Source organism: Lithobates pipiens, unplaced genomic scaffold (genome assembly GCF_037356315.1).
Source record: "Lithobates pipiens isolate NorthernLeopardFrog02 unplaced genomic scaffold, aLitPip1_a1.2 Scaffold_25, whole genome shotgun sequence".
NCBI lineage: Eukaryota > Metazoa > Chordata > Amphibia > Anura > Ranidae > Lithobates > Lithobates pipiens.
In genome coordinates this window covers 130,032,870-130,057,882 of record NW_027507787.1, presented here as the reverse complement: position 1 = coordinate 130,057,882, position 25,013 = coordinate 130,032,870, and the positions used below count along the sequence as shown (strand labels likewise).

Below are 25,013 nucleotides of genomic sequence, written 5' to 3'. Positions count from 1 at the left end.
GTGCTATCAGGAGATGGATTGGGGACAGTAAAAAGGGGACGGACGATCAGAGAAGACAGGATCAAACAGCCTTTACACAATGCACAGTATTAACCCCTTAGGTTCCACAGTGAATATAACAATTTTTTTTTACAGGATATACAGACCAATTTTACTGTTGTGGGATTAGTAACACTGTAAAGGGTTACATTAGGTAAGAGTCAAGGAATTTGAGTCAATGCGTTCCAGTTTTATTGTTACATTTATTGCCAAGTTTTAAAGACCCATTTCAGGGATTGGGTGTTAAAAGGTGCAGGTCAGGAGAGGATTTTTACATGGTACTCAGCTACCGTTTCTCTATGCAGAGTTAAAGTGGAACTAAACATTCAGAAAAAAGAAAGAAAATAAATTGTGAACAGGCAGCTTTGTCACAGCAGAAACATGCTATGTCTTCTACAATAAAACAAACTGACCTGCCCGTTAGCCACGTTCGATTGAATGTACACTGAGCTCCACATGTGCAGCTTAACATATACTCTCGCATGGTGCCGGATCAGCGACTGGTGTACATGTACAACGTCACGTCATCCTTGGCAGCCAAATTAAGCCAAAACAGGGCAGAGGCGCAGGAAAAGGATATCAGCGATTGGCAAAAGATTCAATGGTTGCATCACTGGAAAGGTTGTCAGTATTTTGCAGACTTTACCACTTCAAGGGTGCTATAAGATTCACACTGAAACTCTGCACTGAAAACTAACACAATAGATCATCCCTGTAACACATCGGACTAATGCTTGTTAAGAAATTACAAGTATTACCAAAGTCATAATTACTAAACTCCTACAAAACACAGCTCTCAGCTGCTTGTTTATTTTAAAAAATGATAAAAAAAAATAAAAATGTCAATTCTATCATTACACAAATCATCACGCAGACATCAGTGAAGAAAAAAGTGTCCAGAGGAACCTATGGTACACTTACCCAATACAGCTGTTGAGCTTGCTGTTGCAAGGCTTCTTCCTTCAGCTGCTGAACTAAGTCAGCCTGCTCCAAGAGCCAGATTTCACGGCTACGCAGACACTCCAGGTTACGACTAATACAAGACTGAATCTGAGCTTTAACCTGCAAGTAACAATGGTAATTATAAACATAGGGCCATTGTGAAAGAAATTGATAGTTACAGCATCTAAAACACAATAGCACATTCATTTGTAAGTGAGAAAACTGGGAAATACTAGATTTCCTTAAAAAGAGTATGTAAAACCAACACTCCCGATTAAGAATGAGCTCGAACCCACCAGGAACCGGCACTGCACACTGTCAATCATAGGTAGCATGTGTATGTGCAGCTGCCAGTCAGGAAAGGCCTCACTGCTTATGATTGGAGGTGTGCAGTGACGGCTTCCTAGAGGGTAAGATCCGCCCAAGCCCATCAACTCCTGATACCGGTTGCACCATGTACTTGTTTGAAAAAGTATCCCCTTTTCTTTGTATTGGTTCCTTTGTGTGAAGTCAGTTCCTCTGCTTTCCTATTAAAAACTGATCACACTATGCATTAAAGCACAGCTTGGTCAGTTCTCTAGCTGTGATGAGAGCTAATTCAATGAGGTGGCTTATGCTGACATGCCCCTCTCTGTACAACCATTCACTGAGAAGATCAGTGTGCCATTTCTCTTCTTCCAGCTCTGAGCTCCTTATGTAGCTGAGAACAGAATGTATGTGATCACTTATAAAAAAAAAAAAAAAAAAAAAAAAAAAAAGGGGGGGGGGGGGGGGCGTTTATAATTTTTATATGCATACAAGGAGAGAGTTAATGTACTTACCAAGTACCAGCGATTTGGAAACCAGTAATATGGCAGTGCAAACCGGAAACCTTCGAGCCTTTTTTTTTTTTTCACACACAAGATCAAAGTCTTGTCGCTTCTCTATTTTGTAGAAACTCCTGTTTTTAACCTGACTTTTAATTAATCAATCAATTGGCATTAGAAATAGCTCATATGTAAAGCTAAAGCCCTCCCAAATTATGTTTAATGCACTGAAATAAATTAGTTTTACTGAAAAAAGATTTATCATTTAATCAAGAAAGACAGGTCAAATTTTGGCAAGACAAAAGTTTTGTCGCCTATACAGAAATTGAACAACTTTACTGAAAATCCAAATATATGTCAGCAAATTTAGTAGTGGTGCTGCGAGATCCAAATTTAATATCTTGTATGACTTCCATGAGCTTGAAGGACAGCATCCATGCAGTTTGGCAAGGATTCATACAATTTATTGATGAAGTCATCAGGAATAGCAAAGAAAACAGTCTTGCATGCCTCCCAGAGTTCATCAATATTCTTTGGTTTCATCTTCCATTCTTCATCTTTCATCCTACACCACATATGCTCAATGATGTTAATGTCTGGTGGCTGGGCTGGCCAATCCTGGAGCATCTTGATCTTCTTTGCCTTAACCACTTAAGGACCGCCGCATGTAAATGTACGTCGGAAAAAAAAAGGCACCGACAGGCACAAGCACGTACATGTACGTGCTTGCCCTCCAGCGGGTCGGGGGTCCAATCGGACCCCCCTCCTGCTGGCTGCGGCGATCCGTTTTGCTTCAGGAGCGAACTGGGATGAGGGGATGGCCGTTGGTTTCTGACCATCCCCTCTCGATCGCTCCTGGCAAGTGAGAAGCTTCCCCCACCTGTGTAGTGTAAACACAGGCAGGGAGGAAGTGATGTCGTTCTCCTCCGGGCGGTCTTTTTGACCAGACTGAGAGGAGAACACATAGTAAGTGCACCAACACTACACTGACATGTAGGTACACATAGGCACACAAATCACCCCCCGATCCCCCAAAATTTGCACCCTTAGAAATCCTGAAGGCAGTGATTGGTTTTCGGGGTGCCGTACGCGGCTAGACTCCCAAAAAGTCCCACATATGTGGTATCCCCGTACTCAGGAGAAGCAGCAGCAGAATATATTTTGGGGTGCAATTCCACATAACTATGGCATGCGTGAGCAATATATCATTTAGTGACAACTTTTTGTAAACTTTTTTTTTTTTTCATTATGCAATCACTTGGGACAAAAAAACAAAAAACAAAAAATTCAGTGGGCTCAACATGCCCCATAGCAATTTCCTTGGGGTGTCTACTTTCCAAAATGGGGTCATTTGGGGGGGGGGGGGGGGGGGTTTGTACTGCCCTGCCAATTTAGCACCTCAAGAAATGATAGGCAGTCATAAATTAAAAGCTGTGTAAATTCCAGAAAATGTACTCTAGTTTGTAGACGCTATAACTTTTGCGCAAACCAATAAATATGATTTTTTTTTACTAAAAGACACGTGGCTGAATATATTTTGGCCTAAATGTATGACTAAAATTTAGTTTATTCGATTTTTCTTATAACAAAAAGTAGAAATTTTTTTTTTTTTTTTAATTTTCAGTCTTTTTACTTTTATATCGTAAAAAATAAATATCGCAGAGGCAATCAAATACCATCAAAAGAAAGCTCTATTTGTGCGAAGAAAAGGACACAAATTTTGTTTGGGTACAACATTGCATGACCGCGCAATTACCAGTTAAAGCAGTGCAGTGCGAAATTGTAAAAAGACCTCTGGTCCTTAGGCGGACAATTGGTCCAGGGCTCAAGTGGTTAAGGAACTTTGATGTGGAGATGGAAGTATGCGATGGAGCACCATCCTGCTGCAAAATTTGGCCTTTTTTATGGTTGGGAATATAAGAGGTAGCTAAGATTTCTTAGTATTTTAGACTATTGATGTTGCCTTCCACCCTGCAGATCCCTCGCACACCCCCATACTGGATGTAACCCCAGACCATGATTTTGCCTCCACCAAACGTCACTGTTTTCTGGGTAAATCTCAGCTCCATGCGGGTTCCAGTAGGTCTCCAATATTTGCGGCGACTGTGGTGTAATTCAACAGAAGATTCATCTGAAAAATCCACCTTCTGCCACTTTTCCAGAGTCCATCCTTTTAGCAGGCTGTTGCCCTTGGCAAATGCCACAAGGTTTTTCAATTGTCTTTTGTTTAGTGCTGGCTTATGGGCACTGATTCGACCATGGAGGCCATTTTGAGACAGAATCTGACAAACTGTTCTGGTTGACACAGGGACTTCAGGTGACCAGGTCTCGTGGAGCTCTGCTGCAGTGGAAAATGGGCTGGCCTTGGATTTTCGAGCCAACAAACGGTCCTCTCGAGCAGTTGTCTTGCGAGGTTGGCCTGACCTGGCCTTGTCCAAAACGTCTCCAGTCTCTTCAAATCTTTTTTTTTTTATCCTCTGAACTTGACGCTGAGACACATTGAAGGTGTCTGCCACATCAGCAGTGGATCTGGTCTTCAGCCTCTTGATAATCAACACTTTAGTCTCCGGGTGAATCTTAGGCATGTTTGCAGAGGTCTAGTTGCAGTTGAGAAGGTCTAGTGTACTGGTTTTCTTTTTATACACACCTGAGACCTAATTGATCCATTATTAGTCACAGGTGAAGCTCATATAACAAGGCGACAACACTTATGTCTTGGCAAAAATTGACTCAATGGGCTTTACCAAGCTGTGAATATTAGAATACTTTTTCTCAGTTTCGTTTTGCACTGAAACATTATTACAAAAAGCTGTTGGGATTAAAATGACCCATTTCTTGTAACAAAATCTTGATTAGAAATATATTTTAGCGGCACTTCAGGTCAATTTGTACACAAACGACAAGACTTGTCAGGGACTGTATACTATAGGAGGGGGAACGTTCTCTTTCAGACAAACAAAAATTCTTCTGTAAGAGTTGGAACCATGAAGTGTAGTGTTGCTTTTCACATCAGGTCAGGGGTATGCAACCGTTTGAGAGTAATATACTAAAAAATGTTGGTAGGAATCGATTAGTGCCAGTTATATACAATACAATGTAGATTTCACAATATCAATCAATAAATAATTATATTTAGTAAATTGTGGCGTTATATAAACTAGATTCTACAATAAAACTCAAAATAGGAGAAAAATGGCGTCTTTGACCAGTAGGGGAAAAATTAACTGACCTGCTGATGGTGGTCAGTGGGAGGGAAACTGACCTAATCCCAGGAACCCAAGGCTATTATGCCCCCCTTTAGAGCCCCCATGAGGTCTTAAATTGCTTTTTTCTTCCCCCACCCCCATTTGAAGTAGCACATTCATCCCTGCCAATGCACCTCTTGCATCAAATTTAGGGGTTTATATACTACAGAGATCACATACAAGAACCTGGGAAGGAAGTTTGAAGGGGATCAGTGGATAACAGTGAATCAGGAGGGATGTCTTAGTGCCACTTCAATGCCCTGCATATAAGGGGGGTCATGTGCAAGCAAAAAAGCCACTGTGGGCCACCCTTGACACCAATTCTGCATTCAGTAATGGAGATAATCTGGCTGTAGAATATCGAATATCAATGCTTCAATAAAGAAGAATATTCTATCACTTGGTTGAATCTCTGTGGCTAAACACCATTCTTTTGTTACATTACAGTGGACTAACTCTGCATTAAAAAGTTATGATCACTTTACATTATAGAGACCAAAGAACTGGTAGACCACAAGAAGCCAATCAGTTAGGCTCCATTCGCAGGAGCATTTACACATGCTGAGAGAACCTGCAGATTCCTGCTGCTGGGATTGAAAGGTGTGCAGAGAGGTGTACCTTCCGAGCCCATAAAATGCAATGACAAGCTGTGAGTTGCCACAGCTATTTAATGACTGTTTGCACAACCAGCCATTACCTGTGGTAATCATGAATGGCCGCACGCAGCATGCAGATAAATCGCTGTGCGAACAGTCACAAAGAGCTGCGACCTCCAACAGCTTGTCATTGCATTGTACGCGCTGGGCAGCAGTGTTACCAACTGTCCATATTTTTACTAGTAGCCAGTAAAAAAAAAGGGCCACTTTTCTCCTGCCAGTAAATGTCAGCAACAGTAAAAGGTTGCCAGTTAAAAATCCGGCTATGACACTGTCCACCTGAGTGCCTGCTACAGTGCATTTGGGGCGGTGCATGGGTCTGGCGGAGGCGGTGCCTAAGCATGCTGTGCAAGGTCATAGTGTAAGCGAGCCGGTCGGAGCCACTTGTGTGGGTCTTTGGGATAGAAGCAAAGCAAGCCAGGAGCGGGAATGTTAGTGCCGTTTGGACTGGACTTAAGGGACCACCTGGCGTGGAGAGAGACTGTCACTGTGCCTCAAGAGGAAATGGGTCATGTCAGTGAGGTATCATATGCTGCTGTACACTGCTGTCAGTGTCACTGTGAAAATCTATTTCTAATTTTTTGGCCTCTTGAGTTCTGTCCCTGAGCTACTTAATTACTATATGAAAAATTAAAAATGATAAAACAATTTTTTTTGCCTTAATAGCTACCTTAAATCACATTGCTAATTGCAGATTGTACTGGTTGTAGCCTAAATAATGAATTTTCACTGAAAACTATAATTTTGTAACTTTTGGAAAATACAGTAAAAATGTGGCCATGCCAGTAAATTTTGTGTGTCGTGTCAGTAAATTTCAATCTAGTAGGTTGGCAACACTGCTCAGCAGTAACGCCAAAAAAGTGGGTTCAGACGCTGAGTTTAGAAGCGTTTGGAGATTGAAATGCCTCTAAAACGTGGCTAGTATAGCTAAACTCGGTAGCCATGTTTGTTTACAGCCGTTTTTCATTTTCGCTCATTTTTTTAAAAACGCTTCTAAAACGCAAACGAGGCAAAATGTGGCTAAATGAGGCATGTAAATGCAGAAAAATTGACATTTTAAATGCGGGTTACTATCTGTCAAGTTAAATTGTTCAGGAAAGGTTGTAAAAACGTCCTGTGTACATGAAGCCCAAGCCCGCTGGGATCCACCTGTCCGATTTCAGGCAGATTCGAGCAGGCCACCCCTTGACTCCTATGGGCAGGTGGAGGTCAGCGAAGATGTGTCTGCTGTTACCCGCCTGCCATCCGATCAAGACAGATGTATGGCGATCACCATCGGTCTGCCAGATTGGCTAGGATCTGATGAAAATGGACATGCTGTCCGTTTTGTCCGATCTCCCCATAGAAATCAGTGGGGCTCTGACGGGTCCCTCCCTGCTCAGTATGCAGAGACGGACCCATCATCTGCCAGCTCAGCAGAGATCAACGGAGCGATCTCCCACTGAGCTAGTGGATTCCGCTGAGCGGATCTGCCCCGTGCCTAGCATTAGATGAAAGTTCAATACCTGCAGATGGAAGGCTTTGTCATTGTCATTTTAGAACACACAGAGGACCTATGCACTGTTCTTCCTGCCACAGTTTCCCATAAGCCCCTTAGACCTGAAGAAGGGGCCACGTCTCGAAACAAGTAGTCTTGGCTTCTGGCTTTTGTTTGTTTTAGTGCACCCTGGACCATTCATCCATCACAAGTGCTGCCCATAGCTCGTGGCATACCATCCTTCGCCTCCATAAGCTTTTGACATAATTTCTGGGCAACGGGTGCAACTTCGTCTGTGAAGCGGCCATCACTGTCAGGTGCCCTTGGCTGCTTCCACCCATCCTGGTGTCCCTGGTTGGCTCCCTCACTGGTTGCAGGACCTCCATCATAGTTCTTTGGAATCATCCAGCCGGATCACAAACCCCATTGGAGTCCCACAGTGCACTTTACCATACTAGCCCAGCCAGTCTCTCGGCGGTTTCTTGGAGTCATCCTGTCACTCATAAGGTCTCCTCCTCCAGGTATTGTACTTGGGCCAATTATGGGATGTTCCTGGTTAAGTGTAGGACTTTTTTTTAACAACAAACAGACATGCTTTATTCATTTGGAGATCAGTGTTATGACTGTCAGCACTTTCCTTCTATTGTGTTCTTACTCATTGGTACATGAGTTCTGAAAAGCAGCAATCCCCAAGACTGACTCTCCTTCCCCCCCACCCCAGTTGGGCTGTGAGTTATGCGGCTGGGCATTTGTGTCGTGCAATTTCTATGCTAGTAAAATACAAGCTGCTGATCAGGCATTATGAAGACAAGAGCAGCGGGTCCCAGTAGTTTCTCTGCCCTATTAGCACTTTTAGGCCTCATGAGTTGGCAGAAAAAAAAACAAAATGTCTCTTTAAGTGATTGTATACGATCATCTTATGAAACAACTCAGTTTAAAATAGAAATCAAAGGCAAAACATTTTGTATAGATATAAACCCCCCCCCCCTCTTTTTTAAATAAATGATCACATTCCCTCTGTTCTCAGCTGCATAAGAGCTGGGGGAGGAGAAACTGCAGAACACTGAGCTTCCCAGTAAATGGCTGTGCAGCAGGGGGTGTTTCAGGACAAGTCCGATCATTGGAGGAGAGCAAACCGAGTTCCCAGCATAGCTAGAGAACCCACCAAGCTGTCCTCTCCCACCTAATGTGGTCAGTTTTTAATAGGAAAGCCGAGGGACTGGCAAGAACACCAGGGATTTCACATAAATGAATACAAAAAAGAGAACAGGATACTTTCTCACACAAGTACATAGTACAGTAGGCACATATCAGGAATATGAACTTTTGAGGTACCAACCGCTTTAACTCACGTATTGGTATGCATTTCTTTTGCATATGAATATAAACTCATTCTATTGGCTAAAATATTCCTTTATTCTGGTCACTAGAATAAATGTACCCACATATGTTGTAAATTAATTATGCTCACATGCGCCTCTCCAAATGCAGCTTTAGGGCTTTTTTTTCTATGCCTCCGAACGCTGCATGCATGTATGAGATATACACCACCGCTCAAAGGCAGGTCCTGGGAACTCAGAAATAATTGCTCCAGGTGAAGGGATCCGGGTGCGAGCCACAGCATGCAGATAATGTGTGTGACAACGGCCGCACTCCAATGCTAAAATGATGCTTTATTCAAATAATATTTAGGACACAGCAAAAGATGCTAACACCTGACGCGTATTGCACTAAGGCTAGTGCTTACTCATAGCTGGTTCTTTCGCTGGGATGTCATTTGCTGTGTCCTAAATATTATTTGAATAAAGAAAAAAAAAAAAAACGTCCCAAGCAGTGGAATTTTTTCTACCCACATGTATGAGCCCTTTAAAGAATATGCATATGTGAGTGTAGTACAGGGGTAGGCAAACTGGGGCCCTCCAGCTCTTGCATTACTACAAGTCCCATAATGCCTCTGGGAGTAATTGTAACTGCCAGCCTTGCAATACCTCATGGGAAATGTAGTTACACAACACCTGGAGAGCCTCAGATTGCCTACCCCTGGTGTAGTATTACCAGGCTCAAAAAACATGTAGTCCCTAAGAATATCTAATGCAGTCACACGAAATTGATTTTAATTAATGAAGACTGCATTTTATAACCTGCCACACAGTGAGACATTGTAACCCTTATCATAAAATGAGCACAGCGTTCATTTACATTCCATCATGTGATCAAAATTATGTAATAGCAGAAATAATGCTAGCATCAAACAGGAAAAAAAAAAATACACCTTAGAAATGGATCAAATTAGATTAGTGTAGAACCAGTTACTAAAAGAACAAAAACATTTGTTTTGTTAAGACCCTTTCAGATTAGCTTGATTTTCCATTTATCACAAATATGATGGAATAGGATTAGTCTTGGCAGATGCCCAAAATTGAAAAAAATACCTCTTTGCCATTTTCCTTTACTTGTTGTTCTGTTTTAAGTAGTGCTTGAATTGCAGTTTCTAATTCCTTTCTAGCTTGAAGACATTTAGAAAGTGGATCTTGGCCACTGGAATGATCTTGGTTCAAATCCATTTTTTTTGGCACTTTTAGAAAAAAAAAAAAGGGAGGAGAGAAAATAAAATGAATACACGTCCTCTGACTTTTCACAAGCATTCCACTGTCAGCAAAATGACATGTCACTCACGCAGCAGTTTCTAAGAACTGTAACTAAGAGATAAAAATGGAAGTGTATATCTCCTAGAAAACATCCCAGATGCCGTACAACACTGTATCATGCAAAAACAGCTTTTGGAGACACCCAGAAAAAAAAAGCTATAATTAGCAAGCTGTAAGTGAACTACAACAGCAAGAAATATAGCAAAATGTTAACACTCCATCAAGAAATATAAATAACCAAGTTGGTTCTAAAAAGCAAGTTTAAAAAGCTATGAACCTGCGCTAGTAAAAGAACGTGCAACTGACATTTGTTCATAATATGGTTACTATCACAAACCGCTCATAGCTACATGATCTGTAGGCAGTCTGCGGTAGCCAGCTGTGCAGACTGGGGCCTAAACAAGGAACACATTCCAGGCTGTTTACACAGAACCTCTCATGAAGGAGAAGTTAATGAACTTAAAAAGACAAGTGCAAGTTTATTCAAAACCCTCCAGGCTGCCCACCCTAGCCCCCAAACTTAGAGAAGCCTAAACTCCCCTCACCTAGGTGCATACTTACCTCTTCTACACGGAGGTGGTGTTTTACAGCCTTCACCCCAAAATCTTGTCCAGCACTGCCCATACCACTGCACATAACCCCCAACAGTACCGGTGCGGACACATTTAGACCTATGGGGAGTGCCTATGCAGAACACTGGAGGAGGTGGCTACTGTTGGGGAGGTAAGCACCGGGGGGGGGGGGGTTGGGGGGTAGTAAATGGCCCAGGCCAGAAGAATCTGTTTTGTTTTGGTGAACCTGAACTTGTCCTTCGGCTCTAAATATAAACCAAGGTACATTTCTATTAAAGTATGACCATTATTGACAGTTCCAAGACAGAAGCCACAAAGACAAGCATTATACATGAAGTTAGAATTTTTTTTTTCACAAACCAAAGTTACCTAAAAGTGGACAGTACCAAATGTCAGCAGTTTTTAGTCTGTTTTCCAAGTTACAGAAAAGCTACTTGTTTGCTGCTGTGCTGGCAGCTGTGATGGCATATAATGTCATGATGCTGTGATGGCATATAATGGCATATAATGTCATACAAATGTATACAGCTTCCAGCAAGAGGTGCAGAGACTTATTTATTCCATGCAGGAAGGTTTTGTGATTAACAACCAGTCTCCTCAAAAAAAAAAGAAAAAATTAATGAAGCTGCATCAAACATGCGACTGAAAAAATGCATGAAAAGCACACGCACAGGTGTGAACTTATGGCCCATACACACGATCCGAAAATCTGACAAAAATAACGCTTTTGCACAATGATCGGATTAGTACAGAGCTTTCGATAGCCAATCACGACAATTCATCAGATATTAGATGGGACAAGCGCGAAAATTTTCCTTGTACGATACCAGATTGTAGGATTTTCGTTTAGTCAGTACAGTTGTCATCCGAAAATACAATACAAATCTTACGATTTTTTTTAGTAACCTAATCAAAAGTTCTACTTGCGACTATTAAGCGAAAAACGGACGATCTGTGTGCTTTTCATGCGATTTTTGGTGCGTTTGTGCAGCCTCCTCCTACAAAAATCATCAAAAATGTGACTGACAACAAGTGGAAAACGTGCTGCAAAAACACAGAAAACATGCACGGCCCAGGTACACACTGAGCGGAACTCGAACGATTCCGGAGACATCTAGAAATGGGGGGAGGGGGAGCCGAATATCACGAGCTGTCAGATCTGTGCAGAGGAGATCCGGGCCCGTCACCCCCCAGGACACGGATCTCCTCTATGGTGTCCAGTATGACCCCGGGGAATAGAATGACACTTCGGGTGACCTCTCACATAGAACAATACCACAGATCTGCACAAGCAATCCTCCTGTCATTGTACCGCACACACCAATCTGTGATCACATACAAATACATTACTAGCAATGAACAGGCCATACCTTGCTCCTGTGACAGATGCATGTCTCGGTACCGGCACCGGCGGAAGAACGAGAACCGAGGCCGCTCCAGTATAAGAATCACCGGCTGACGTCACGGGAATGTGGGCGGGCCTCAGTGCTCGCTTGACGCCACTAGCAGGGAGCGGCGGATCACGTACACAGCTCAGAGCAGAGCGCTGAGAGAGGCGGAAGGGGAGAGCGCCACCTCTCTGCAGAGGACAGCTAACACAGTGCTGAATGTATTCCTGCCGTCTTTTCATAAACGTCCACAGACGCCATAGGATTCCATTCAGTGATGAGTTATACTACGTATAGTGACATCATCACGGGGGGGTTCAGTGGACAAAGGAAAGGAAGCGGGGAGGCTGCTGCTACCTTTCCTCCCGAAAACGCTAAGCGGCCTGGGCTGGCTGAATCCCTGGCTTCAAGGGAATATCAAATCTTTGAGCTAAACCATATGCATCCAGGTGTGTTTATACAAGCAGTATTGTACCCAGACACAATGGATTCCAATCATCCTGGTGTATAACACTGCACTGCTTTCATGTAAGCTAAAAAAAAATTAAAATAAGTACAGCATGCTAAATTTTTCTGCACCAAAAAAGCACACAAATCACATGCAAACGCTTAAAAAACACAACTTAATAAAAGATCGCAAATTGAAGTGAAATAAAGTATTCCAAAAACTACACTGAAAATCTACGCAAACATGAAAGCAAACACATTTTCAGCAAAGTGGTCTGAAGTCCGCTCTCTGCTGACATCACTGGAACCAGTCCAGACAATAAAGTCTGGATCCACCAGGTGCCTGGATGGAGGCCTGTCTCGGCAAGCCGCTGAGACAGCCCTTCCTGCCCCTGCACAGCTCAGTGCTCCAATGAATGTGGAGGAGCACAGAGGAGAGCTGCTGACTGACAGGCAGCAGCTCTCGAGTCATCGGCAGTGTTCAATCGCTCGGTCCTCAGTGCAGACACGCCAAGGGACAGATGCTGCATCCTTCTAGGTAAGTATGATGGGTTAAAAACACACACACACACACACACACAAAAAAAAAAAACCTCTTTTAAGGGCCGTATCGTTCAATAGAAACCTGCCGACATTTGGCCTGTGTGTATTGTGTGTGGTAGTCAGACAGAAGCGCCAGTGTTCTGCCCAGAACTCCAACCACCTCACTTCCAGTTAAACATTTCAGAAACCATGGTAAATGGACTGTAGTGCAAATCTGCAAAAAGCACTAAACATGCATAGGTGTGAATCCAGCCTAATGGGAGATTTACACAAGTTGGAGTTTTCGGCAGAACCCCGGGAGCATCTACAGTCCAGTACTGGATGATTTTGCCACTTTGACAGAACAGCAGGTACGGAGAAAAAAATAAAAAATTTTTTAAAAAAAGTTGTTTTGTTTTGACATGTTTTTGGTTAGTAGCAGGCGGCGTTCTGTGAAAACAGCGAAATCATCCAGTACCGGACTGTATACATTCCTGGGGGTTCAATTTTGTATAAGTCTCCAATTATTGCTGAAATCTCTAAATCGGAAGTGAGGTGGTTGGAGAATTTAGCAAGTTGGAGTTCTCGGCAGAACACAGACTACTGTGAAAGGGGTGTGACCATAAAAGGTCTGCGGATTGGTATTGAAAAAACAAAACAAAAAACGAATAGTGTGTACTAGAGGCTTTAGTTGCACACAGCGGTTATGTATGAACATCAGATTCCTGATGGACTGTATAAAGCTAGGTTTATATTGAAGGGGGTCCATGCAGGTGCGTTTGCACAATCACAGCAGCCCAACCAGCTCCTCCCACAGGCTGTCAGAGTGAACTTGATAGGAGGCGGAGCAAGTGTTTTACAATGTTGCCATTCCCTATCGGGTCCACACTCCTGACACTTGGTGGGAGGAGCCACTCCTACTTATGATGACTTTTATTGGCCAAACAAAAATGACATACAGGCAGATGACCTCTCACCTGGTGTAAGAGTGGACCTGGTTGACAGACTGCATGTTAGGATGAAGCACAAGCCACCAGGTATTTTAGATTCTAGCTGGAGTTTCCAATAGAAGCCATTTATTCTGTAATGCTGTATGCAAGTAAACAATGATCAATAAAAAAAAAAAAAAAAAAAAAAAAAAAGCATAGCTACTAAGCACCACAGTACAAAAAAAAAAAGTGAGGGGATGTTTGCAACTAGGACAAAGACACCACAGGCCAGTAGTTCTAGCCTTCCTTACTCTACTAGGTAGGACATGCTGTATTATTTACACAGTGCGATCGCAGCATGCTATGGTGAATAGAAAAGGAATGAAATGTAAGTTTGAAACATTTCAATAAAGTTACAGAAAATAAAACAAAACAGTTAGCAGTGAGATGTCATACCACACTGCACCATTTCTTCACAGTGCTCATCAGTGTCTTTGCATTACACAAAAATGACACACACTGCTGTGAATGAGTCCAGTATAAGATGGTCCAATCTATAAAAAGGTCAGAGAAGCCCTATGGTGGTCCATTCAGAGCAACCAGATACAAACTGCTTTTCCTGCCACTGGGAAATACAGGCTGGAATTTGGCTGGGTGAGAGCCCAGTGTTTCCCTTCATGCGGCCCATGATATATAGGCAAGTTTTCTAGACATTTTATCAAGTTTACAATCCCAACAAATCCCAGAAAGATTGAATGGATCAAGACAACCCACCACCGATATTGCAGGCATTGTAGCACTATGTCTAGATCTGTACAATAACTTTCAGATATTCCCAGCTGGTTTATATTGCTGGAAAACAGGCTGGGCATATGGTCAGCATGAGCGTTTTATGCATGTAGTCCATACAAAGAATATCTGGACAAAGACTGCTGGTCACAGCAAATGAAGTCAGTCTATTTCTGAACATGCATTCTGCCACCTGAGCACGTCTGAACAGTGTATGAACTCTGGAACCACCTTCCCAACCACGTCTGTGGCACACAAACTGCAGATAGGATTTTGTGTCACTATCTCTGCTTTGCCTCTTTTACCAGAAGTTTCAGTCTTACAGTCGCCTTATCCAAACACTCAGCTGGTGTGCACAGACGATAAGAAGCCAATATGTTAAAACAAGAAACACTCAACTTATCGAGGGTAAAAAAAACCTATGGCTGACTTTCAGGGTAGATTTTAGACGCATGTCTAAAACAACCACTCCTCTGAAGAGGGATGCACATTTGGATCACTTTTCAGAGGCAACTGACAGGCAGTGAGGTGATGTGATGCTACCTTTTGGATTGCAAACACTGCGACCACATGCACTGCACATGGTTGCCGGGCGTTTGTGGCGCTTCAATAGGACACATTTGGTGGGCTTACCAATCGCAATGTGTTGGTTAACCTTTGCTGCTGGAGCGAAGCATCACAACAGTATGTAAAAACGACTGCTGCCGTTTGCTTCTTAAAGTGGGGTGCCTCCTAAAAAATAAAAAATAAAAATGTAAAAGTCAGCAGCTGCTGACTTTTAATAATCGGACATTTACCTGTCCTAGGATCCAGCGATCTTACTGTGGGCACCCGGCTGTGGCTTCACAGCTGGGCACCCACTGCACGTGACAAGTCCCAGATGACTGTGGGGCACCGAGGGGAAGTGATGTCACCAGCCTGGGCAATGAAGGAGGCAGACTACGAGGGACCCCCTAGCAACAGCCATTTAGAGGTGAGTAAATCATTTTTTTTTTGTTTTCCAATTATTTTTAATTTTTATGAATTTTAAGCAATTTTTTTTTTTTTGGTGGCAACACCACTTTAAAAAGGTGGATATTAAAAATGCAGCTCAACTGCATATTTTTCATTCTCTAACCAAATGTCTAAACTTAGCCTTACCAATAAATCTTATTTTTTTTGCTCAGTTTGAAGTTGTAGTTTTGGAAGCGATACCCCAAGCACCACTCCAAGGCCTTGTTCACATGGGCTTCAATTTGTATTGAGCAAGCGTTGAGCAATTTTTTTTTCTTTTAAGGCTTTAAATGCGCTATTCAGCTGTTCAGATTTATGCTAAATATAAATTTTAAAGCAGAACTAAACCCATCGATTTAAGTTCCCAAAACCATTACATTGAAGGCATGCCATGAATAATCAAAACCAAAAAAAATAACTTATTAAATGTATTAAGTACCTAGGCACTATATGTTCCTCCTCCACCCAAAGGCAATGTATCAACAACCTAGGAGCCTGCAGCACTGACATGCAAATAAATGGTATGAAGATATCAAACGTGATGGTTGCACAAGAAGAAAAACAGGGCTAGCGACACTGGTAGAAATGGCAAAACACGTGTCCCTTGATGGGCTTCAAATGAACAGGGTATGATGGAGCCCCCGGCAGTATCCAGCCTTCACGCATTTCCTCATTTCCATGGCTCACCAAGTGCGGACGCATAGTTTTCATGCTGTATGAATTGCTCAATGACAGACCAGGTAAGTGTGCGGCTCAGGCAATCTGGCACCTTCACCCTGGAAGTGCAATTCATTGCCACACCGGTACATTCGGTCTTTCGTGAAAGCCAACAAGAGCAGAAAAACATCAGGCATACTGGAGCAATGCATCTCGCTTCAGTTTTCAAGCGCTTCCACACCGGTACAGACGGGCTTCAGTGGAAGCGGACAGGAGCGTGGAGCGACGTCAGACATGCAAGAGCATGGCATCAACTTGTTTTGCTAGGGAACCCCAGCTTCGTCAGGACGTGCCATGAATAATAACAGTTGCATGAGCTCTCAACCAAACTGTCAAGCTATCAAATAAATGATGCCATACCTGATCACATGTGCATCATGGTAACTGCACATAGAATAGAAACTTGGCTGTAAAGGGTTGGAGGTTTTAGTTATGCTTTAATGGATGTACCATCACTTTAACCCTTTTACTGCCGCCAGCGTCTGTCATTGTCAGGGCTGGCCTAGCCCTTCCTTCGCTGGGCTGGCTGCTCAGCTGTTGGCTGATTGCCAGCTCTCATCCCTCTCCAGTTACCAGCTGTTCCTGATCCTGCTCGTCTGACCTGCCTACTTAAATCAGTCCAGCTCACTTCATCTTTGCCTTGGTCACATCACAAGAAATCATCTCCTGCGTACCTGTTTAAAGACTGGCTTTGCGGGCATCCCTTCTGGCTCCTTATCCTGCTTGCTGTTCCTCCACTTGGATCCCCGATTTCTGGCCTGGCTGATTACCCAATCTGGTTATTGAGGCATGTCTGACTACTTGATCTGGTTACTGGACTCTGGCTATGCTTTGACTACGCTTACTCCATTTACCTTTTTATTTTTATTTAATAAACAAGTGTGATTTAATTGTACTTCTGTCTCAGTCTGATTCATGGTTTCTGACAGTCATAAACCTGACAACCCAACTGTTTGATTTCAGGTGGCAGCAATCAAGTGGTCGCATGACCACCCAATAACTTCCACAGAACTCTAGCACATACAATCTGTGCTCAAGTAGCTTTAGTGTAGTGCAGGAGAGATATCAGGGGCCTATTAAATGGAGCCGATCACAGTAACATTGCTATTACAAAGGGGGCTGTTAAGCAGAAGAAAAAAAAAAAAAAAAAAAATAAAAAAAGTTTAGGTGCACCCAAGCACTTCGCAGTGGAAGGGTTAAACAATCTTCAAGCAGTGCTAAAGCCTAACCTGTTTAAAGTGAAAGTTAGCACCACCATTACAGTAAGTTCAGTGTCTAACATTCCCAAATTGGAGTTAAATGGTACTTTTCAAGCTTAAATAAAGCTTGCTGAAAGCTCTGCACATGCTTTGAAAAAGCCTGCTTTTCACAATGCTCTTAAGGCTGGTAAACACGAATATTGTGTCTGAACTTTATAAAGATGGAAATTGAAAACGCCAGTCAGTACTGTTTACTTACAAAGAATTGGAAGATTCTGTGATTTCTTGATACCAAGCCAAGGTCAGGTAGACCAAGGAAGATTGCAGCCACAACTGTCAGAATTGTTCAGGATAACAAGAGAAATACTGGCTGCTCTGGAGAAAGACGGTGTGGTTGTTTTAAGGAGAACAATATGACAACACTTGAACAAAAATGAGCTGCATGGTCAAGTTTCCAGAAAGAAGCCTTTACTAAACCAATGCCACAACAACACCTTGACAAGCCTCACAGCTTGACACACTAATCTGTAGTAACAAGACCAAAATAGAGCTTTAGAGTCACAACCATAAAGCGCTATATTTGGAAAGGGGTCAACAAGGCCTATAGAGACAACAATATCATCCTCACTGTGAAGCATGGTGGTAGATCACTGATCTTTTGGGCAGGGCTTGACAAATTTGCTTTAAATCTTGGAGCCAGCATGATCTGGCTCTGCCACCACATCATGTCTGCCTGGTGCCCTGCTAGCGGAGGAGCGGTCTTCTGTCACACAGGTGGCAGGACTTGGGGACTCCAGTCTGCGCACTGTACTCCAGGGGGAAGCCGAATGCATTGGTAGCTACCACCGTCAAGGCGGCATTCACAAACTCCAACATACAGCTGGACACCCTCCGGCAGTTGTATAGACAGGGCAATCAATGTGGGCCCTATAGACAACTATTACAAAAGACTGGAGCACGTTCATTGATGTTAAAGGGGGCAATACACAGCATTAAGAACTAAGGGTGTGCAGACTTTAACAGGGGTCATTTAATTAGTTTATTTGTTGCCATGTTTTGTTTTACGATTGTGTCATTCTGTAATGACCTACAGTTACAGAATATGAATCCCATAAGAAATAAAAGAAATGTCATTTGCCCGCTCACTCATGTTTTCTTTAAAAATGGTACATAGTATACAGGTATATAACCAAATTCTCCAAGGGGATGCAAACTTTTGAGCACAACTGTACATAGAGTAAATAAAATGTTACCTAGACCAGGGCTTGACAAATTTGCTTGGAATCTAGGAGCCAGCTAAAAAAAGTTAGGAGCCAGGTCGGTAACGGCGATCCGGACCTGTCCCTGGCCTGACATTGAGACGAATGAGGGGGAAGATGCCCCCCCCCCCCCACCTGTCTCCAAGTTATTGCCCTTAGCTCTTAGAGGGACATTTTTTTTTTTTTTTTCCAAATGACAATTTCTTTTTTTTGTATTGCATTTTAGTGTAAATATGGGATCTGAGGTATCTATGACCCCAGATCTCATATTTAAGAGGACCCGTCATGCTTTTTTCTATTACAGGGGATTTTTACATTCCTTGTAATAGGAATAAAAGTGACAATTTTTTTTTAAAAGAACAGTGAAAAAAATAAAAAAGTTAAAAGATTTTTTTTTATTTTTTTATTTTTTAAAACGTGCCTGTCCCGCCCGCATATGAAAGCGATGTTCAAACCACACATGTGAGGTATCGCCGTGATTGGTAGAGCGAGAGCAATAATTCTAGCCCTAGACCTCCTCTAACTCAAAACGTGCAACCTGTAGAATTTTTTTAAAACGTCGCCTGTGGAGATTTTAAAGGGTAAAAGTTTGTCGCCATTCCATGGGCGGGCGCAATTTTGAAGCATGACATGTTGGGTATAAATTTACTCGGCGTAACATCATCTTTCACAATATGTAAAAAAAAATTAGACTAACTTTACTCTTGTCTTATTAAATAATTTTTCCCAAAAAAAAAAGTGCACTTGTAAGTCCGCTGCGCAAATACGGTGTGACAGACAGTATTGCAACAGCCACCATTTTATTCTCTAGGGTGTTAGAATAAAAAAAAAAAAAAAAAAAAAAAATTATATATATATATATATATATATATATATATAATGTTTAGGGGTTCTAAATGAAGGGAAGGAGATAGGCAGGCAATAAAGACAGGCAGGGGAAGCTCCATTAGCATTGCTGGTTATCCTACCAACGGCCACCACAAGAGGGAGCCAGATTCCAGAAGGAATCATAGGACCGCAGAAGGCCTCAATTACCTGCCGCCGGCGGAACGGCCTGACGCTATCACGCTGGGGGGGGGGGGGGGGGGTCCACGGAGACAGGATACCCCCAGCTGTGCTGCCCCAGGGACCAGGTCGCTAATTCTAGTCGCAAATGCGACCTGGAGCCCGGGTTTTGTCGAGCCCTGACCTAGACGTATTTCATTATTACAGCAAGTAATTTATGACTTGTTAAAGTGGAGTTTTTTTATGTTGCTTTCAATTGGCTGCACTACATGTGGCTCATGGGACATTTTGGCATTTTGTGGGTTGCATGTTTTTTTTCTTTTTTTGCAGCATTTGCCACCCATTTTTCACATGGCAAAAAGTTTGTTTGCTTCCGTGTTTGGTGTGTCATTAACAATTAATGGAACTGAAAGCACAACTAGTAATTTTAGGTGTATATTAAAAAAAAAAAAAAAAAAAAAAAAAAAAAGGTGGTACTATATACAATCTGATTTTACAATCTCCTTTAGATATACCAAAATTTATAGAATAGGCGAAAGTATTCGGCCCCCTTGAACTTTTCAACCTTTTGCCACATTTCAGGCTTCAAACATAAAGATATAAAATGTTTATTTTTTGTGAAGAATCACTAACAAGTGGGACACAATTGTGAAGTGTAACAAAATCTATTGGATTTTTGAAACTTTTTTAACTAATAAAAAAAATGAAAAGTGGGGCGTGCAAAATTATTCGGCCCCCTTGCGTTAATACTTTGTAGAGCCACCTTTTGCTGCGATTACAGCTGCAAGTCGCTTGGGGTATGTCTCTATCAGTTTTGCACATCGAGAGACTGAAATTATTGCCCATTCTTCCTTGCAAAACAGCTCGAGCTCAGTGAGGTTGGATGGAGAGCGTTTGTGAACAGCAGTTTTCAGCTCTTTCCACAGATTCTCGATTGGATTCAGGTCTGGACTTTGACTTGGCCATTCTAACACCTGGATACGTTTATTTGTGAACCATTCCTTTGTAGATTTTGCTGTATGTTTGGGGTCATTGTCGTGTTGGAAGATAAATCTCTGTCCCAGTTTCAGGTCTTTTGCAGACTCCAACAGGTTTTCATCCAGAATGGTCCTGTATTTGGCTGCATCCATCTTCCCCTCAATTTTAACCATCTTCCCTGTCCCTGCTGAAGAAAAGCAGGCCCAAACCATAATGCTGCCACCACCATGTTTGACAGTGGGGATGGTGTGTTGCTTTTACGCCAAAAATATAGTTTTGCATTGTGGGCAAAAAGTTTGATTTTGGTTTCATCTGACCAGAGCACCTTCTTCCACATGTTTGGTGTGTCTCCCAGGTGGCTTGTGGCAAACTTTAGACGAGACTTTTTATGGATATCTTTGAGAAATGGCTTTCTTCTTGCCACTCTTCCATAAAGGCCAGATTTGTGCAGTGTACGACTGATTGTTGTCCTATGGACAGACTCTCCCACCTCAGCTGTAGTTCTCTGCAGTTCATCCAGAGTGATCATGGGCCTCTTGGCTGTATCTCTGATCATTCTTCTTGTCTGAGCTGAAAGTTTAGAGGGACGGCCAGGTCTTGGTAGATTTGCAGTGGTCTGATACTCCTTCCATTTCAAAATGATCGCTTGCACAGTGCTCCTTGGGATGTTTAAAGCTTGGGAAATCTTTTTGTATCCAAATCCGGCTTTAAACTCCACAACAGTATTACGGACCTGCCTGGTGTGTTTCTTGGTCTTCATGATGCTCTCTGTGCTTTCAACAGAACTCTGAGACTATCACAGAGCAGGTGCATTTATACAGAGACTTGATTACACACAGGTGGATTCTATTTATCACCATCAGTCATTTAGGACAACATTGGATCATTCAGAGATCCTCGCTGAACTTCTGGAGTGATTTTGCTGCACTGAAAGTAAAAGGGGCCGAATAATTTTGCACGCACCACTTTTCAGTTTTTTATTTGCTAAAAAAGTTTAAAATATCCAATAGATTTTGTTCCACTTCACAATTGTGTCCCACTTGTTGGTGATTCTTCACAAAAAATAAAAATTTTATATCTTTATGTTTGAAGCCTGAAATGTGGCAAAAGGTTGAAAAGTTCAAGGGGGCCGAATACTCTCGCAAGGCACTGTATCTAGCTAATCACTCTGTATCCAATCTGGCAGGCCATTGCACTACATAGTTGATGGCAGATCTAAAGGAGATTGCACAGTGCATGGTGAACTTTAGAGAACTCAGGACACCCTTGTCCTGTTTTCAGTACTACAGCTCTATCCACATAGGCTGTTATCTCATCTCCTGCACACTTCAAAATGCCAAATGAAAGAGCTAAGAAAGACTAACCTTAAAAAGGACAAGTTAACCTTTGTTCACCTTTTTTTTCTAAATTCCAGCTCCCCTATGTACCAATATACTATTAATGTAATTCTTTTTCAAAAATATCAAAGCTTTCCTTTAATTCTACAGACACTTCACTGTCCTCATTGATGTTTGTACAATCAGATTGTATAGTGTATGGCCATCTTTATACACCTAAAATTACTAGTTGCGCTTTCAGTGCCATTAATTGGTAACGGCACACCAAACACAGTAGCAAACACACATTTTGCCATGTGAAAAAAATGAGTGGCAAATGCTGCAAAACGCACAATAAAAAACCCCACAAAACACCAAAATGTCCTATAAGCCACATGTAGTGCAGCCAATTGATTTCAACAGGCTGCCCTATGGGTGTCACAGGAAAGACGAGACACAAATTGTGCACTCCCACTATGCTAGCTAGTGATGGGCTTGTGCATATTCACAATCTCACGTGTCTGATCCCGCCAGGAGGCCGACACTGCACACCGCTAATCACAAGCGGTAAGAGGGCTTTCACACTGCTGCGCCCATATCATCGGCGGTAAAACGCAGATATTTTTAGCGGAGTTTTACCGTCAGATTTAATGAAAAGCTTTTTTTTTTTTTTTTAAACAATAAAACACATTAATGCTATATTGGTACATGGGGGGACTGGAATTTTATCCTTCAAATCACAATATACCCTCTAATCAGACTACAGATGGTTTTCCCCCATCTTGTTCTTTTAAAAAGGTAAAAAATTGCACATCCCAGCAATCATTTTAATTCCTGTTTGTGGAGTTTAAAGCTATCCTAACCTATATGTAGGCTCCTCTGTGAACCTGGAGAATAGGCACTTACTGAACATAAGAAAAACAAACGGCAAGTCAGACGGGTTTTCACATGAAAAATGCAAAGTTTAAACCTTTTCTGGAATGAACATTTTAAATAAACAACAACTACCTACATGAGTAGCCCCAAACCAAAGCCAATTACCTTAAAAACACACCTGCAAACAAAATTCCAATATGCATTCTTTCAAAACACCAATTCTACAAATAGCTGCTGCTTTATTTTGACTTCTGTAGGTTATTTGGGCAGCTGGTAAAACAGATTTCATAATGTCCCTTGGCACCGGGTATCTTGTTCTTGTGATTACAAGGGCTTGAGAAGCCATCCAAACCACTATGTCATGATGCACATAAACAGTTTAGGTACTACATGTACTGAGAACAATATGAAGGCTACTATCCCATAAAAAGCCAGAGAATCAGAAAATATTGAAGGCTGTGCATTAAAGAAGTTGTAAACCAATAATGTACAAAAAACCCTGCAAGGCAACAGCATACTAGCACATTATGAAATACTGAAGCCCTCCAGCACTGAGGGCTGACATATTCCCCCTGTCCGTCTTTCAGGTTTGTGAGCTCCACCTATGCGATTGGCTGGAGCCACGATGATGTCACTCCCGCAAATGCAGGAGCCGGCGTTTCCAGCACAGGTCGAGGTCATACCAAGAGGCCTACAGCAACTCTGAAGCAGTTGCAGAAATTTATGACAGAGTGGTCATTGTGTGCTTTCCTGTGCGGTGTGATGTCAGCCCATTCATTTTGAATAGGCGGATATTGCACTGCACCAAAAGAAAAACTGAAAACTCACTGCAACCAGATTGCATGACACTTGTGTGCCATGCTTTCCGGTTAGGGTAAACGCATTGTGTTTGCAACCTGCATTTGGAGTGTCATTAATATCGACACCAACTGCAGATTGCAACTGAAGTACGTTCTGATCATGGTGTATAAAACACACATGGAACCTGGTATTTCCTGCACCGCGTTCTGGTGTGAAATGGCCCTAAAGCCCTGTACACATGGGCTGAATGCCAGGCCATATCACCTGGTTCAAAAAAAAAATAAAAACACCCGACACTCAGCCCATGTGTATGGCTCCCAGTCCGACAGAAGCCGGCCAAATGAGCATGATGGAAAACCAGCTGCCGACGACTCCCGATTGGCCGAGAGCGCTGATCGAAATGTTCTCCCCCTGTCAAAACAGAACAATTCAGTGAGGCAGATCGTTGTACTAATGTCAAATCATTAGTACAGCGGGTTCGACTGCAGCTGACAGTTTGTTTTTTTCATTCAACCCTGGAAAAAAATAAAAAAAAAATAAACACCTCATAGTGTTGTGTACCAGGCTTAAAACGCATGCACACAGAAATATTGTGAAACTTAGAAAACATTCTAGCAAGTTTCCATTCATGGAAGGATCTCCCTCTGGAGAAACGTTACAATTTAGTTTTGTTCCTGAGCTCAGGACAGAACATTTCTACACTGATACATTGTATACTTTGGCCAATGCAGAGTTCCCCATTGTAATGCGTTATTGTTATATTACTAAAATACATATGATGGTAAATAATAAATGTGTGTTTTTAGTGATTTGTTTTTAATTTTTGGCAGCATTTACCCGACATTCAATATTTTTACTTGACTTATAATCACATGTGATATTTCCAGAAAAAAAAAAAAAAGTCACGCGACTTTCAGATCACACGTGAAATCCTATAGTAAATTGACTCCTTAAGCCTTAACATAGGGAGAGGTTTTCTGTATTCCACAGGGAAGAAAAATCAGACGGAGCCGATAACCATACTTGAGATATCAGGCCATAAGAGGCAGAGTGCACAGAAGTAACCAGTTCAATAGATTTCTGGCAGGTGCACAAAAGCAGCTTCCAAGACAAACTTGACTATGCTATTCTCATTCAAAAGAATACATCTGCCCTATTGCAACATAATACATTAGCTAACACTAGTATACATTAACCATTTCAGCCCCAGAAGGATATGCCCCCTTAATGACCAGGCCATTTTTTTGGGATACGGCACAGTTAAAAACGATGGTTTTAACTGACAATTGCGCGGTCCCGCAACGTTGTTCTTAAACAAAATTCACGTTCTTTTTTCTCTCCACAAGTAGAGCTTTCTTTTGGTGGTATTTGATCACCTCTGCGTTTTTATTATTTGCACTGTAAACAAA

At 42.2% G+C, this 25,013-nt stretch overlaps 1 protein-coding gene across 3 annotated transcripts in view; it reads right to left on the bottom strand.

Annotated features, from left to right (window-relative positions):
* Window positions 1–25,013, bottom strand: part of NCOA4 (nuclear receptor coactivator 4) — a 62,298-nt gene that overhangs the window by 18,858 nt on the left and 18,427 nt on the right. The window contains exons 1-3 of one of the 3 annotated variants that reach the window (XM_077454871.1): window positions 11,756–11,910; window positions 9,598–9,740; window positions 961–1,101 (exon numbers count right to left, since the gene is read on the bottom strand). In XM_077454871.1, coding sequence (XP_077310997.1) covers window positions 961–1,101; window positions 9,598–9,740; window positions 11,756–11,777 — 306 coding nt within the window. In that variant the 5' untranslated portion in view covers window positions 11,778–11,910. Of the gene's footprint in view, window positions 1–960; window positions 1,102–9,597; window positions 9,741–10,374; window positions 10,501–11,755; window positions 11,911–25,013 lie in introns of those variants that run through there. The other 2 variants (XM_077454873.1, XM_077454872.1) reach the window with 2 other exon arrangements.